The sequence below is a fragment of the Bactrocera tryoni genome, chromosome 1, assembly GCF_016617805.1.
Source record: "Bactrocera tryoni isolate S06 chromosome 1, CSIRO_BtryS06_freeze2, whole genome shotgun sequence".
Classification (NCBI taxonomy): Eukaryota; Metazoa; Arthropoda; class Insecta; order Diptera; family Tephritidae; genus Bactrocera; species Bactrocera tryoni.
Window position 1 is genome coordinate 54,516,516 of NC_052499.1, and position 17,138 is coordinate 54,533,653.

The 17,138-nt window shown below is 38.0% G+C and overlaps 2 protein-coding genes across 5 annotated transcripts in view; one reads left to right on the forward strand and one right to left on the reverse strand.

The window, feature by feature from the left end:
* Window positions 1-17,138, reverse strand: part of LOC120781953 (sodium/hydrogen exchanger 9B2) — a 72,303-nt gene that overhangs the window by 27,470 nt on the left and 27,695 nt on the right. For 2 of the 3 annotated variants that reach the window (XM_040114116.1, XM_040114135.1), the window contains one exon: window positions 10,182-10,431. In XM_040114116.1, the coding sequence (XP_039970050.1) occupies window positions 10,182-10,431 (250 nt within the window). Of the gene's footprint in view, window positions 1-10,181; window positions 10,432-14,988; window positions 15,154-17,138 lie in introns of those variants that run through there. The other variant, XM_040114126.1, reaches the window with a different exon arrangement.
* On the forward strand, window positions 5,810-7,746 carry LOC120781967 (odorant receptor 94b). Of its 2 annotated transcripts, XM_040114147.1 has the most exons (5): window positions 5,810-6,600; window positions 6,673-6,772; window positions 6,958-7,224; window positions 7,395-7,453; window positions 7,533-7,746. In XM_040114147.1, exons 1-4 carry the CDS (start codon window positions 5,825-5,827, stop codon window positions 7,446-7,448), a joined length of 1,197 nt encoding a protein of 398 aa, XP_039970081.1. In that variant the 5' UTR covers window positions 5,810-5,824; the 3' UTR covers window positions 7,449-7,453; window positions 7,533-7,746. The 2 variants fall into 2 exon arrangements, with proteins under 2 accessions (XP_039970081.1, XP_039970078.1); XM_040114144.1 differs by having other exon boundaries at window positions 7,395-7,746.

Consider the following 17,138-nt stretch of genomic DNA (forward strand, 5'->3'; position numbering starts at 1 on the left):
TTAATTATGCTTATTCATCGTACTGAAGTTGACATAAAGCCATAACGGCAGTGCATTTGGAAGAAACCGACAATCTTATATACAGGTATAACGTCGATCTTTATACTCTCGCACCAAAGTTGCTAAGGAGAGTATCATAGTTTTGTTCACATAACGGTTGTTTGTAAGTCCTAAAACTAAAAGAGTCAGATATAGGGTTATATATACCAAAGTGATCAGGATGTCTGTCTGTCCGTCCGTCCGTCTGTCCGTCCGTCTGTCCGTCTGTCCGTCCGTCCGTGCAAGCTGTAACTTGAGTAAAAATTGAGATATCATAATGAAACTTGGTACACGTATTTCTTGGCTCCATAAGAAGGTTAAGTTTGAAGATGGGCAAAATCGGCCCACTGCCACGCCCACAAAATGGCGAAAACCGAAAACCTATAAAGTTTCATAACTAAGCCATAAATAAAGATATTAAAGTGAAATTTGGCACAAAGGATCGCATTAGGGAGGGGCATATTTGGACGCAATGTTTTTGGAAAAGTGGGCGTGGCCCCGCCCCCTACTAAGTTTTTTGTACATATCTCGGAAACTACTATAGCTATGTCAACCAAACTCTATAGAGTCGTTTCCTTTAGGCATTTCCATATACAGTTCAAAAATGGAAGAAATCGGATAATAACCACGTCCACCTCCCATACAAAGGTTATATGAAAATCACTAAAAGTGCGTTAACCGACTAACAAAAAACGTCAGAAACACTAAATTTTACGGAAGAAATGGCAGAAGGAAGCTGCAGCCAGTTTTTTTTTTTTTTTATTGAAAATGGGCGTGGCGTCGCCCACTTATGAACCAAAAACCATATCTCAGGAACTACTTATCCGATTTCAATGAAATTCGGTATATAATGTTTTCTTAACACCCTGATGACATGTACGAGATATGGCTGAAATCGGTTCACAACCACGCCTTCTTCCAATATAAAGCTATTTTGAATTCCATCTGATGCCTTCTCTGTATAATACGAATATAAACATTAGGAACCAATGATGATAGCGGAATAAAACTTTACAAAAATACGGTATTTGAAAAATATGTAAATGACGTATTATGAAATCTCGATTATCACTTTATCATGCGAGAGTATAAAATGTTCGGTGACACCCGAACTTAGCCCTTCCTTACTTGTTTTATATTAAATTTATGAAATTGTTTCTTAAATTTTTACAGAGAATGACAGCATCCAAAATAAGGCCGATTGGTAGTTAAAAGTCTACACAGTTTCAGAGTGAATCTTATTAAAAAATTTTCACATTTTATGTCAAAGTTATATTAAAAAATTGTTCTGCTTACAAACTGAGTAATGAAGTATGCTGTTCGCAGATATTTTCAATTCATCTAGACAAGATTACTACTTCGCTCCTGCCAGAAAAGAGAAATATCGCAAAGTTATTCTAAGAATATAATTTTACTGAGCTAATTGAGTCACAAATTGTGCCATTGAGTTACTATGCTAGTCGTTCACACAAATTCTCAATAAAAATTACCAAAATTATTTAAGATTATGGTTTTGCTGAGCTAACACTTGCTTTAAACCTCTTGACCAACCAACAAAATGCAAGCACTTGCTGCTTGACACTTAGCTTTACTTAAAGCACGGCTAATATAAATTGATAATAACTGTTTGAATTTATGACCAATAAATGACGTACTTGTAAAAGTAAACAAATCATTTAAAATTCGTTAAGGAAATTTCAATTTTCTTATTAAATTCAACAATGCTAATACAGTATAACCAATTTACTGTTATTAGACACAATTATGTGACAATCAATTAAATTAAAGTAATAACAGCAATTACTGTTCACACACACACAAAAGCATATACCTAAATTTATAGCACGCACCGACATAATTGCCAAAATATTAGCTGTTATGTAGTTGTCTAGCCACTTGAAGCGAGACTCCGCACCAAAATACTGAACTGTTCTCGATATGAAAATACATTAAGTATTATAATTGGGCGAAGGTAAATGATAGAAACTGCAGCCGGTATGAGCAGGAGAGTAGTGCCGGGACAAGAGAACGTTGGTGATGGAATTCATATATAACACAGTACCCGAAAATGAGTTCTTGCCAACCACAAGCAGCTCCAGGAAGTAAAATAATTTTCAATACCTAAATTTGATTTTGGTCGTTCAGTTTGTATGGCAGCTATATGCTATAGTCGTTCGATAACGGCGGTTCCAACAAAAGACAGCTTTTGAAAAATAAAAACATTTGAGCGAAGTTTCAGAGCGTTATCTTAAAAACTGAAGAACTAAATCGCATATACTATATAAACAGAAAAGGATGACTAAATCGACTCAGCTTGTCTTACTCATTATTTATGCATTTATTTTATAGAGCTACCCACTTTTCATTCCAGCTGTTACGTACATCGTGGTAAACTTAGTATACTCGTACATTATTCAGTGTTTCTGAAAATAGTGTAATAGCGTTGAATATTAAACTGAAATATACATATGTACATACATTACATTCGAAAAGGAAATCATATAAAAATAGCCTCAAAAGACCTAATCAAAGCCGGAAATGACATTTTTATGTAGTGTTCCCAATTTATAAAAGAGACGCAAAATCCCACTGAGTTTTAGCAGTTTTCTAAATACCAATCGTGCATTTTCAAACTGCAGGGCTTAAATTTCTAAGTATCTGGATAAAAATCCACTTAACCGTATGTCATTAAATATTTTTATTACACATAAGTGTATTGCAGCGGGAGGTGTTTACTTCGAAGGAGATGAAATGCATAAAATTCGCCTTTCAATTTGATCACAGTAGTATGTTACAGATCAATTAAAAACCCCCGGCCTAACACATAGATGGCGAGACTAAAATTAATTTCACGTATCTTTTAGTTAGCCCTAACCTTCCAACGGCGCATACATAAATGTAACAGCTGTCAGATCATTAGTTTGTGAATTATATCATTTTCCGTGAAGGAACTTTTTGTTTTTTGAACAGAAAAAATACGGTTAAAGCAGAAACCTGGCATGATGATGAGTTTAGAGTACTTATTTTTCTTCTTTATGACACCGCTTAAGCGGTTATAGCAGAGCTTACAACAACGCGCCAGTTGCTGTTGGGCGCCAATTGGTGATTCCAATTTCCTTTTCCACCTGATCTCTTCAACGAAGGTCCGAAGTACCATCTGTAGGCAAGAGTTATTCTGCTTTGGATTTCGAGGCTGACATTGTTGCTTGCGTTGATAATGGTTCCAAGCTACACGAAATTATCTACGACTTCAAAGTTATGACCGTCAACAGTGACGTGGAAACCAAGTCGTGAGTGCGACGACTGAATGTTTGACTGTAAGAAATATTTCGTCTTGCCCTCGTTCACTGCCAGACCCATTTGTTTTGCTTCCTTGTCTAGTCTGCAGAAAGCAGAACTAACAGCGCGGTTGCTATGACCAATAGTGTCGATGTCACCGGCGTACTCCAGCAGTTGTACACTCTTGTAAAAGATTGTACCGTCTAAAATCAGATTTGAAGCGCGAATTATTTTCTCCAATAGTAGATTGGAGAAGTCAACCTAGATAGAGCCATCTTGTCTTAGCTTTAAATTTCGTCCCACAGTTCCCTGTTACTAAATTTCTGATGAGTGATCTTAGAGATCAGGAGTACAAGTGAAGCATAAAATCGCTTCCGGACACTGCCCCAAGAAAATCTACCATCAAGGATTGGTGTGCTAAGTTTTGACGTGGTGAAATGAGCACCGAAGACAGTGAACGCAATGGATGGCCGAGGTTGTTTCGGAGGAAAGCATCAAAAAAGACCACAAAATAATTTTGGATGAACACAAAGTTAAGTTGTTCAAGATAGCTAGGATTTTAAAGATATCAATTGAGCATGTACATAATTTTAATCACGAATATTTGGGTATGAGAGAGCTCTGTGCAAAGTGGATACTGGTCGAGTTCGAGTTCGAGAAACAAAAACCGAGTTGACAATTCGAATCAGTGTTTGGAGATCTCAAGCGTAATAAAACCGAGCTTTTGCATCGATATATGACAACGGATAAAACATGGCTCCATCTGAAGTCCAATCGATAGTGATCGGAGAGGACTGCACACGATGAACCGTTTCCATGGCGTGGGAAACCAAAGCAGTCGACTAGCAAGGTTATGGCATCTGTATTTTGGGTTGCACATGGAATGGTTTCATTGACTACATTAAAAAAGAAAGCACCATCAACTATTATATGGCCTTGTTGACCTTGTTGGACTGGAGGGCGAAATCGCCGAAAAACCGCCGCATTTAAAGGAAAAGAAGACTTCGAATTTTTTCCGCACTCGCAGCATTCTCCAGATCTGTCTCCCAACAACTTTTTCCTGTTCTCAGTTCTCAAAACAATGCTCGCTGGGAAAAAATTTTCGCCAAATAAAGAGGTGATAGCCGAAACTGAGGCCTATTTTGTAGCAAAGAACAAATGGTAATGGCGCTATAATCAATGTATTACCCTTGAAAGGAACTACGACATATTGAATAAAAATCACGAATTATGCCAAAAAAATATTATTTTGCAATGGTAGACCGGGAATTTTTCGATTCGCTAAAAAAATGGCAATAAATGGCGTTTGTGTGACAATAAACAAATAATTTAAAATTCGTTTAAGAAAATTCAAATTTCTCATTAAATTCTGCAATGTTTAACAATGTACAAATTTAAATGAATTTACTGTTATTATACACAATTATGTGACAACCAAGTAAATTAAACTAATAACAGCAATTACTGTTCACACACACATACTTGTTTGCATGAAAGGAGATTTCGCACCAAAGGACTGAGCCGTTCTCGATACGGAAATGCATTAACTATTATAATTAGCGGAAAGTAAATGATGGAAATTGCAGCCTTTATGAACAGTTAAAGTAAAGCCGGGTGAAAGGATAATAGTGACAGCGTTTAGTTAAATTTAGCAAGTTAAATTCATTTCTTTTAATAGAAGTTTAGTACTTTAACCAAAAGTATCATTTAAAGATAGCCACTTCATCTCGGATCAGGCCGAAATTTTCTTTCGTAATAAATGGAGTAGACACCGCTTACAAGTCCATAACAGTCAAGTCAATAACAATAGTGGAGATTACAGACCAAATGTTTGAAGAAACGACCATTCGAACAATTACGTTTTCGAATTTTCGAAGAAGTCATCATTGTCGCATTCTTTTATTCCCAACTTCAAATATTCAAACCTTACTTTAAAGTAAAAATATCAGGCATTATTATCGAATATCCAGCAATCGAATTGTTTCGTTAGGTCGCTCCGACGGGGTAGGAACCTTATATGAGTAGAGGTGATTACTGGTGTACTCGTTACTTCTTCCAATTTATTATACCAAGGCTTTCAAACGGCGGTCTCACGCTATTTAGATGAGATGACATCGGAGGTCTACCAAAAACCTGCTGGTTTTTGCTTTCCGCTCGATCTTTCGCCATGTTATGTTAGCATACGTGCTCACATAAAATTAACTACGTATCACCATCAGAATTTGTGTTATGGAATGACATGCCGACTTGTTGCTTATTTCTAAGACTGAAGACCAAAAAACTAGAAACGAAATCTTGCTCTTCTCTTTCACCTACATACACCCAACTCTTCCATATATCCATACCAGACTGTTGCCGACTCATTAGCGAACAAAGGTTTCGATGATATCCGTTAGCCACACACACGTGTATCCTTTACCTTAAAGGTGAAAAATTATATAAAGCAGCGCTACTTACTGTGGCTCACAGTTTTTTATTCCATTTACTTCAGTCGTGTACGCTCCAAATGAAAATGGCGGTCAAAAAGTGGTCACCACGCAACACGTCTTCAACGTCGAGGACCGCAGCAGCGAACATCATTATTGCTGTGCTGAAGCCACTAGGCTTTTGGCAATGGACAAGGGACCCACGCCAACCATACATCGAAAAAGTCGAACGTGCATACCGCATTGTACTACACATAACGGCAACGTCCAGCTTAATTTTGTTAATGTTGACGGGTGTGTTATTATCGCAAGATCTCGAGGAGATCAGCAGTATACTACACATATTGCTAACCGAATTCGCATTGGTCGTAAAGGCATTGCATATTTGGCGAAAAGGTGGCGCAGCCTGGCGCTTTATGGACGAAGTGGCCAACGATCCCATATACGCTTTGCGCCAACAGTCCGAGTGGACCAACTGGCAGCGCGCTCAGCGTTCGTTTGCCATCGTTACGTACACATATTGTGTGGCCTCTGCCGCCGTTATCGTGTTCGCTTCCATCGGTGTCATGATGACACCAGCCGATGTCTATGTTTTGCCATTCAACATTTATGTGCCCTTCGAATGGCATCATCCGCGTAGGTACTGGTATGTATGGACCTATAACACTGTTGCCGGATTGATGACATGCATCTCCAATACTACGCTGGACATGATATACTGCTACTTTATGTTTCATTTGTCGTTGTTGTACAAATTGATTGGTTGGCGTCTGAGCGCTTTACGGCGACGTGCCAACGAACCACCAGTGATTAAGCAAATGTCCGAGATCTTTCAAATGCATATGAATGTAAGAAGGTAGGATAATTTATTAATCACATAAGTTTCGAATATAGCAAATTAATTCTTTTTCATTGAGTATCTTCCCAGATTGACGACTGAGTGCGAGACTTTGGTATCTATACCGGTTTTTGGGCAAATTATTCTCAGCGCTTTCATACTCTGCTTTTGTGGCTATCGGCTGCAGCAAGTAAGTGATTGCAACACAAAGTTTTAGTTTTTGAATCAAAAGTGTTTGTGAAGATTTGTGACATAAAAACGAAGAAAATGTGAGAAACGTTCGCAGAAATCTAAAACTCCGTATACGAACTTCGACTGAACGTGAACTTGATGCTTTTAGCTGCTTTATTCATTATTACTCTTCTATATATCTAGATGGACAGCCTGGAAAATCTTGGCGTGCTTTTTAGTACAGTTCAATTCGCCACAGTGATGGCTGTGCAAATCTTTTTGCCCTGCTACTTTGGCAATAAGGTAACCGAGTACTCAAATGCCTTGACAGATGACATCTTCAACTCGGATTGGACAACATTTGATGGGCCGACACGCAAATTTATGATTTTATATATGGAACTTTTGAAACGGCCAGCAAATTTGAAGTCAGCCAACTATTTTAAAATTGGCTTGCCTATTTTTGTAAAGGTGAATATATGAATACCTATTCATATTATATTAGCTGTGGTAGCAAATATGTCCAAGACTTTTTGGTTTCTGATTATATTAGTTGTCTACCGAACATATAATATATAACGTACATATAAAAGAAAACAATGTTTCTAATTAAAGTTCAAATTTATTTTTTCATTTTTCAGACCATCAACAATGCCTACAGCATTTTTGCGCTAGTCCTCAACATGAATAATTAAATGAAGTAGGTATACGCGTGTTCGTTAAGTGTAATTTCATCGAAATGTCGAAATCTTCTATTTCTCTTTAATTCTTTGACATAGCGAACATCATTTGTTTACTGTACAAGTTAAACTGAAAAACTTAACTATGCATATTTGGCTTATAAATCAATATTATACATTTTGAATATTATATGCAGCAATTTAGTTTAATTAGATCTGTTGCTTAAGCGCGCTTCACGAACGTAGTTTTAATAGAATGTTTTAAGTAGAAGACGGCTTAGGTTCTGTTAGTCATATCAACAATAAAGCTATATTCTAGTAAGATATTGGTGTCAATGGTTTCAATATATATATGGATATTGTTCGGGGGAACCTATATTGTTTTTATCGACTAACTTAACACTCGTTTTGTTCAAAACTGAATTCTTTATTAAAGAGTCTTTTTTCATCTCAAAAACTCACAACTTACCTGCTACAACCGTCTACGGTAGCAATGAAGAAGAACTCACAATTTAATTTAAACAGTTAATTGATAACTGTTTTGTTCCACGAACTTCCGAAGTTTTCGAGTAAAATGTTGTTTAACGATGAGGTCCACTTCGGGCCCAATGGATATGTAAACAAGCTAAATTGTAACAACATTCAAGAGCTGTTTGGTGTGGTTTGAGGGCCGGTGGAATCATCGATCCATATTTCTTCAATTATAATGCCGGTGAGAAAGTAACTGTCATCGCGCTGTGATAACCGACAATTTGATGTCTGAAATTGAAGCTCCTGATCTCACCGACATTTTATTTCAACAAGACGGCACCACTTCTCACACGTCGCATCAATCTATGGATTTATTGATGGTTTTATTCTGCCAGTTAATAGATTACTTAGATCATGTGATATTACTCCTTTAGACTTTTTCCTGAAGGGATATGTTAAATCTAAAGTCTATGCGGAACGAGTCATCGAATATTGGATTCAACAGATAGACCGTCTGAGATGTATACGCAGCAAACATTTGATAGAGACTATCTTCAAAAAATAAATTGCAAAAAAGTTCATTCGAATTTAAAAAAAATAGGAAACCTCGAAATGGATCACCTTTTATAACAAAATCTGAAAATGTATATCGGGTTTGAGATAGAGTTGTGCATTCACAGTGAAGAAGAACAACTTTCACCTGATTCTCTTATAATTTCAGCTACGGAAAATATTGTTTTAAAGCAGACCCATTTTTAGTAAATGCACTTTTAATAGCCAGTGCCCTGCAATTGTGGTTGTGAGTCGCTATACTATGTATATACCTGTCGTGAAACAATTTAATAAGTTCTAGTCGTATTATACTTGGATCATATCTGCTTCGTTTTCTTGTATTCGGTTATTGATTTGTTCAAATTTCATATAATCACATTCTCCTGATCGTTACTAGCGAACTTGGTATTAGCTCTGACTCAGATTCTTTTAGACAGCCTCTTTACATGATCAAGTCTTCTGCTTTTTCGTTGGCGAAAATGTTTCTATGACCGAAAACCCAAATTATAGACAAGTAGAGTTGTCCAGTTAGTGACTTAAAACCTGCCTGCAATTTCTTGCTTCTTTCGAATAAAACTTTGGCGTCGACAAGACCAACATGTCATTTGACTGTCAATGTATTTGCTTTCTGTATCCTTCAATAGTTATTCAATAGAGCTTATCTATACCCGGTACCTGAAAATGTAACCAGCAAAAAGTTTGCATCCAACGAAAATGTATATGACAGCTAATTCTTTTCAGAAGGTGTCTTTGATACAACAGTTGGAAACCTACACGGCGAAACCTCTTCAAATGGGTGGAGGATGATCAACTTCGCAGTGGTCCGAAATATGGTTGTCTGTAGTGCTAGATTCCAGCATAAGAAAATCACCAAGCTACTTGGCTCTCTCCGGATCGAAAACCAGATTGGTCATGTTGTGATATGTGGACAACATGTCTCCATTGTCCTTGACGTGCGTACGCGCCAAGGTCATAACATCGACTCCGACCACAATCTTGTTGTATAGAAGATATGCGGCCGCCACTGCACAAAGCATGTCCGTCAACAAACACAGGGAAGGTAGGACGACGATAAGCTACGCTTGCAACTGACAGCGAAACAGTTTTCTACCCGACTTAGACTGCAGCTAGTCAGTATAAAGGAACTGTGGGATGACATTTCAAGCTCGTTGCGTACAGCTGCAAACGAAATCATTGGTTTTCGTAAAGTTCGAATGAATAGCTGGTACGATGAGAGCTGTCGTATCGCAGTGGAGAGAAAGCAGGCAGCTTACCTCGCAATGTTGCGATCGACCAAAACACGTGCGAGGTGGGATAGACACCGAGAGTTGAAAAGGAAAGCGTGGGTATGAAAAGCTTAAGAAGCTAGCCGACAGGGGTAATGGATGAAAATTCTACGAAAACATGAGGCGACAAAAATTTTACGACCGGAGCTTACACTAGCAAAACACCCAGAGGTGATCTAGTGGTATTGCCATTTGAGGTTCATCTGACATTCTTTTAACTGATGAAAAGATTTTGCTTCCGAATATACATTGTACCATATTTCTCAAGGGACTGATTACTGATTCCTATTTACCTTAGCTAAATTTAGTTACTTTAGATTGGAGTCACAGAAGATATTAGTTTGGCAATTTTATGTATAAATCCTATTGAAAGAAAATTCAAACATTCAGTCTAAGCAGTCTTTAACCATTTCAACTTAATATGCAAATATGAACTTACATTTTGGGACCTTTGTAATCATGATGCCCGTCTGCACTCTGAACATCCGGACCTCCGTCACCTCCAACACCTATATCTATAGTATTTTCAGCTGTTGTTGTACTCGGTGTTGCCTCCATTCGTCGGCCTGCCTGTCCTTGGCCGTAGTCTGCTGCTTTTTGACCGTCTAATGTTTGGTCCGCCGTTGCATTGCCATATTGTGTCATTTTGTGGAAAGATTCCGAGGGCTGCACTGCGACTGCGACTTTTCCTGAAATAAGACAAGAATAACATAAACTTTATTGTGTGCAAATGTAAATGAAAGCAATGAGAAAAGCTTCTGATGCAACAAAATTAACACGCTACTTGCATTTCTCAACTCATTGTGTTGCACGCAAGTGTTGTGTTGTGCGCCGTATGCGCCCTTGGCCATTATTAAGGGGGCACGAATTGTGTGTACTGTTAACGACTAACGGTGTAGCATACTTTTTGCCACATTTCCCGTTTTGTTGTGGGGCGCCATTATCTTGTCTATGCCCCTTTAAATGGGAGCTGAGTGAGCGCGCCAGCTGCCTGGCTGTCTGGTGCGCCAATGTTGCAACGTTGCAACGCAGCGACTTTTATTGCCCCTGCATGAGCAACTCACTTCTCAGCCCGCTGGCATATTGTGGCGAGTGGCATAAGCAGATTGTCAGCTGCTGATAAGCACTGATTACTTAGCTGCCACTTTTCGCACCTGCCACAACGCAAGTCAAGGCGGCAGCAACGCCGTTGAGGGCATCAGGCGTAACAGCGGCAGCAAGAATAATAACAGTAACAACAACAACAACAATAGCTATAACAGCAACTACAAGACAGGCAACAACAACAAGAATAACTATAACGACAACAACAACCAGCAACAACAACAATAATAACAAAAACACAATGGTGACTATAACAGCAGCAGCAAAAACAACGTGTATAGTAACAACAACAAGAACAATGATAACAGCAACAACAACAACAACAAGTTGTATAACACCTGAGACATGCCGCAACTGCTTCCGCCGCCCACGTGTATGCCAGCTACACAACGTGGCGCCTCAGCTTTGGTCGCTTAATTGGCTTCATTTCGCTTGCTTGCAGCGCATTTTCGCGCGTTTAATAATTCAAATTGAAAGCCATTGTCGACGTTGCTGTCGCTGCGAGCGCACGCGGACGCAGCAGCGCGGCGGCGGAAGTGGCCCTGCCAAATGTCGCAACACCAATTTTCCGCTTCATAGACAGCTGATTACGTAAGGGCGTGCGCGAACTTGCTGCTGCCTCGCGGAAGTTTTCTCCCTCCGACTTTTATTGCGTGTAAATTAAATATTGCAATTAACCGTTACTTGTATGTGCAAATATTTGAATTTATTGGTTTTTTTTTTGCGCATCGATCAATGTGACAACATTATTCACAGCGCACACATATACATATTTGGTTACGTGTGTATAAGTTGATTAATGCCCGCTTTCAATCGCCTCCATGTTTTACCTCGCGGCAAATAATTTTTAACAAGCGATTTTGATGAGGTGTGAATTATAATAATCTGCATGTTGATTAATTTAATTTTTTAAATTACTTTGTTGCTTGTTATCGTTTCACATATGTATGTGTGGATATGCGCAACCAAATAAATTTTCTGTCAAATAAGTTTTGTATAATTAATTTGCGGTAACTTTCCAGCGTCAGAGAGTGTGGAAATGGACGTGAATAAAAATTCGTACAGAAAATATATCTTAATTTTGAGTCACTGAAATGAGAACGTAAATGGACGGATTAAAGTTCTCCTGTGATATCAGAATATAAGAGAACTTGTTAACATTTTCGAAGAATTAAACATCTTACGAGTACCACATGATCTTCGACGGCTTTAATGAAAGGTACTTTACTGTTGCAGTGATTCTGTTCTTCTTCTAAGTTGAAATCTAAAAAAAGGCACTATCAGAAAATATTAGCTGTCTTTGTTTCGCCAGGCATTACTCTCAGCGATTCGAACAAACTACATCAGCTGTTTCAACAAACAGTTGCACTTGTGGTGCCACCTTGTGCGCACATATCTTCTTCCGCGTGAAATTAAAATTTATAATTTGGTAGCTTGTAGCCTGCCATAACTGTATAGCCGCGAAGGTGGCTATCAGGCTCAGAGAATCTGGATTCTTAAAGGAACGCGTATCTTGACAACGTTTGGTGTGTTTAACGTAGGTACCTGCTGACGATAGCCTTACCCCGCGGTACTCAAAAGTACAATGGATAAAATCAATGCATTGATCAGCGGCCTGAAAACACCAAGTATTTTCAGTACCAATTGGCAGTGTGGAATGGACACACTAACCACCTTGGTAGGGTTCGAGGCCCATCTAAAACCTCTGCCATACTTTGGGTCCGGTACCCGGATGCAAGCAACTCCACATTGAATGATCAAAACACTCTTTGGGTATGAACCACAACCACCACGATACTTCCCGAGGGGTCAGTCCGCATGAGCAGGTTGGAGCAAACTCCAAAAGCTCCTGCCTCGTAGCCGAAACTACTATCAGTTGAGCTTCCGTACTGCTCTGGACAGGTGACCAGGCGTATCTGGACACTCGGATATCCTCACAAACTTTGACTGCATACAGGATCATCTGGATCATGGAGTCGCCATATCGAATTCTGGCGGCTCCTTCTCTGCCCATATACTGATGAGGGAGATACGGGGGGAAGAAGCCGTTTGAGGAGAGGGACAGCAAGCATCTTTACGGATGGGTAAAAGCTTTGTGGCAGTAAGGCTAACCTCTCATTAGTAGTGGAACTCTTGACAGGCCACTGTCCTATTGGCATACATGCGGTAAGAATGGGCATCTTACCGGATGCTGACTGCAGAAGTTGTTTGGAAGAAGATGCGGTAGAAACAAGCCAGCACTTCCTTCTTGACTGTCTTGCGTTTGGGAAGTCAAGGCTTAAACATTGGGGGCGCAAACCTTTGGACATCCTACCGAATTGGCGGGTGTTGAAGTTAAGCGTCTTTGTAAATATGTATTGGCTACAAAGCGTTTCGCCAATCTGTAAGTCCGAACACGGAAGTTCTTTTTTCAATATCTTAAAAAAGAACTACATTATTAGTCCACGTGTGATCTCTGATCAGCCATCTAACCTAACTTAACCTAACCTAACCTGCCATAACTAGATCCAAAAACTGCTAGGTCTAGTAGAACTTTATACAAAATAAGCATTCATAATGATTAGAAAATTTTTCTGAGTAATCACACAAGCAAGAGCTGATGGCACCCAACGACTACACTTTAGAAAACTTTAACTCAAAAACTGTTCGAGTTATCGATTTAAAATTGGAAGAAAATTTAGCTATGTAGATCGCAGGGCTTTAAAATAATCTTGAAACTATTTTGTTTAAAAGTACTTGTTTCGTCCGGCGCTCAATATAAAAAGTGATCCATTTAGAGGTTCCCTATATTTTTAAAGAACAAACACAAAAAACTTCAAATTTAAAGGGAAAAGTTTATTATCATTCCAAAGCACATTCTTTGGCATTTATTTTTGGAAGTAATTGATGATAGCATAAAAAAGGCTTCAGACATCATGTCCAAATAAGAGAGATGTCAAAACCTGGTGGGTGTAACATTAAATTCTAAAAATTCCAAGAGCATTTGACCGTTAAGATCGAAATACCCGTGAAATCACATAAATTTACAATTGTGGATTTGTGAACTTCTTTATATCGAAAATATGATATGATGATGGAGTAGAATGTCTCCGATATTCATATAACATGTAATCAAATTTAACGCATACTAACAAAGGGAACATTTTTTCATGCTTAGCTTAATTATTTTCTTCGTATTAGGCTCTTAAGCCGATATTAACATGCCAACGATTAATCCAATTTTCTATTCATTTGTTTTAATTCTCGGCTGCGATGACCTTCTGTGGCTTGAGGGCTTATCGGTTTCGACTCATTTTTGTAGCGCGATTCGCTAGATCGTTGGATACGTCATATTCACAAACCCGCGTCTCATCTTCAATAGTGATGTATTTAAAGAATGTCGAAATCCCAGTTATAAATTTAGTAACCCAAATTCTAATTCCTAATTGATCGCAACATCGCAAGATTATCTGCTTCGTTTATGCTTCTCACTTTAGGAATTAAAGAGACTAGAGAGGGATACGGTTTTAACAGAATAGTTAAGTTCTCGAGGACGACTGATAAAATGTTCTTCGACAAAACTTTACTGCAACGCATTGGATATTTATATGTTTGATCGGGAATGAAGGCATTTGGATTAGCTTAGAATGATTACGGCCTTACGTACAGAAATGATACCTGATACTCCGACACAGCTTTTGCGAAAAAGTTGGTACATGGTTTAAAGAACTGGATTTATTAATTGCTTACTGAAGAATTGGAGATAACGTCGGATTAAATTAGCGATTCAAAAATACTGAAATGTAAGGTATAAAAGCTTGTCTTGGTGAGAATAAATTATTTGATACTCCTTAATTTGCTGCCGTAACAGAACTCGAGCTAAAAATAATTTTTTTGTATGAAGTTGAGTCATAAAAGATTGAATTGAATATTTCTTATCAAACAAAAAATACGCGCATGGTTTTAACCCTTTAATAAGAGACGTCCGAGTGACGCGATCAATGAGCTTGTTTTTCAAAGTAAAAAGGCTGGCGCTTACCGCACTCACTCACACCTTTCGCTTTAATCTTTAAGATACACGCATTCATAATTATAACTAACAATTAATTACCGGCCTTAATCCAACAATATTTCGAAATGAATTTTGTTTAACAGAAACTTACTTCAGAACTTTTGCGAGCTTACAATATTTATTGACAATTAATTTTTCTGGAAAACTAAAATCAATACGGAGATCAACAAAGCACCGCGATGACGAGCGTATTTGGCGACATTTATACAACCACAGCGAACCGATTTAACTCGATGAAAAACCGCAACTGAGCCGCTAAAAGGGCGAGCAAGCGACGCAGATCGCAAGCGATTACACAGCGCCGGCGAGATAATGAAAGATTTGAGCAAAGGAGATGCTCTCGTTGTGACATTAGTTGCTACAGTGCAAAATAAACAAGACAAGCAAATGAAAACAAACCCACATATTTACATTTAAGAATAAATTAAAAATGAATACAACAAAGAACTGATAAGCTACGAGCAACGTTAAAAGAGAGTCATTATTCAACGAATCGCAAATTCAGTTGACACATTTACGGAGATCAACACAAAAGGATTGTGAACACCTATACCTTAACTGAGCATCAGTGCTGAAGTGTTGCAGACAAAGAGAGAAATACTCTTTCGTACTTACGGCCAACACGTGAGCTGAGCGAACTGTCAATAAATGAAAAAAAAAGTTAACACACTGGCAGCTGTCAACAGTCACCGCTACATGAATATTATTTGCACCTGTGTGCGGTGTAATATGCTGTTTTATTACCGGGAGCATCAATATTTGCTCGATATTTCACACATTACCGAACCACTTTAAATCAACTGTTAACTCGTTGGGTAAATTACATGAATGATTTTTTGTTAAACCGAAAATTGTCAACATAACTACTATTTGTGACAGGCAGTGATGAAGATGTAGTTCAATATACATATATGTATATAGGTGAAAACCCTGTAAGAAATTATTCAGCGATTATGGAATTTTTTTCTAAGAAATTTACGATGTCAAATTCGGTGAGAATTATGACGAACAGCTTGTAAGCGACTGTTTTTCTGGCATTAATCGATGAACTCACTGTTGTAGGAAATGTTATGTTTCCGAAATAAAGTTTGTCAAACACCTTAGTATCCAGTATACATATCCATAACCCATTTAAAATCCCATTTATGTATTTGCTTATACGAGGGACTTAGAGATTTTTCATACATTTGTCAGACCTTCTGCTCTTGTTTGGGATTTTCATCTCAATCCACTTGGATGAATAATAAAATGGTTGATATCAACAAAATCGAGCAAAAATCACGCCCACAGCCCTTTTGTGGTAAGAGGGTTTAAAGATACATGCGAAAACTTTGACTACTTATTCCATTTTATTATCAAAATAATCGTTCTACAACTTTGCAACTTTTCGTGCGCGCTTGCCATTATATGATCGTAATAATCGTCCACCTGTACTCGCTATTCGTCGAATTATTGAAAATCTCGAGTGTACATTTTCTTTACATAATGTTTAAATGCCAATAAAACAAAAAACCGCTCAAAGTAATGAAATTCAGTTAAGTGTTGCTGAAGAACGCATTTGAGAAATGATTCGGCATTGCATCCACATAAAATTGTTCTCACTCAAGAACTGATGCCATTGGGACAACTTACACATCGTGAATTTGCTTATTTTGGTTTGGAGCAACTTGAAAACGATACTGATTTTTTTAAGAAAATAGTTTTCTACGATGAGACTCACTTTCATCTGAGTGGTACAATAAATAAGAAAATAATATGAAATAAATATAATAATAATAAAACTATCGATTCTGATGCGAAGTAAATCCACAAATTACTAATTACTTACACTACATTCGTCTAAATTGATAGTTTCGTGTGGTTTTTGGTCTAGTAGAATCATCGGTCCGTACTTCTTTCGAAATGAAGCTGGTGACACCGCTACTGTCAATGGAGAGCAGTATACTTGTCGATTGGTAATAACCAAATTTTTATAGCTGCAATTTAAAACAGTTGATCTTGACAACATCTGGTTCGAACAAGACGATTGTTTCATAAAACTGCGTCATTGAAATGCCTTCAAGAAGTTGTGATTTAACACCATTAGCTTACTTGTTGTGGGGCTAGTTGAAGTTATTGATCTTTAGCAATAAGTCACGTTCTTTTAAAACTTTGGAAGTTAATATTTGGATTCATCGATTTCGTTCCTACAAAAGAATCCATGAATGCCATTTTAACGGTGTTATATCCAGAACTAAATTG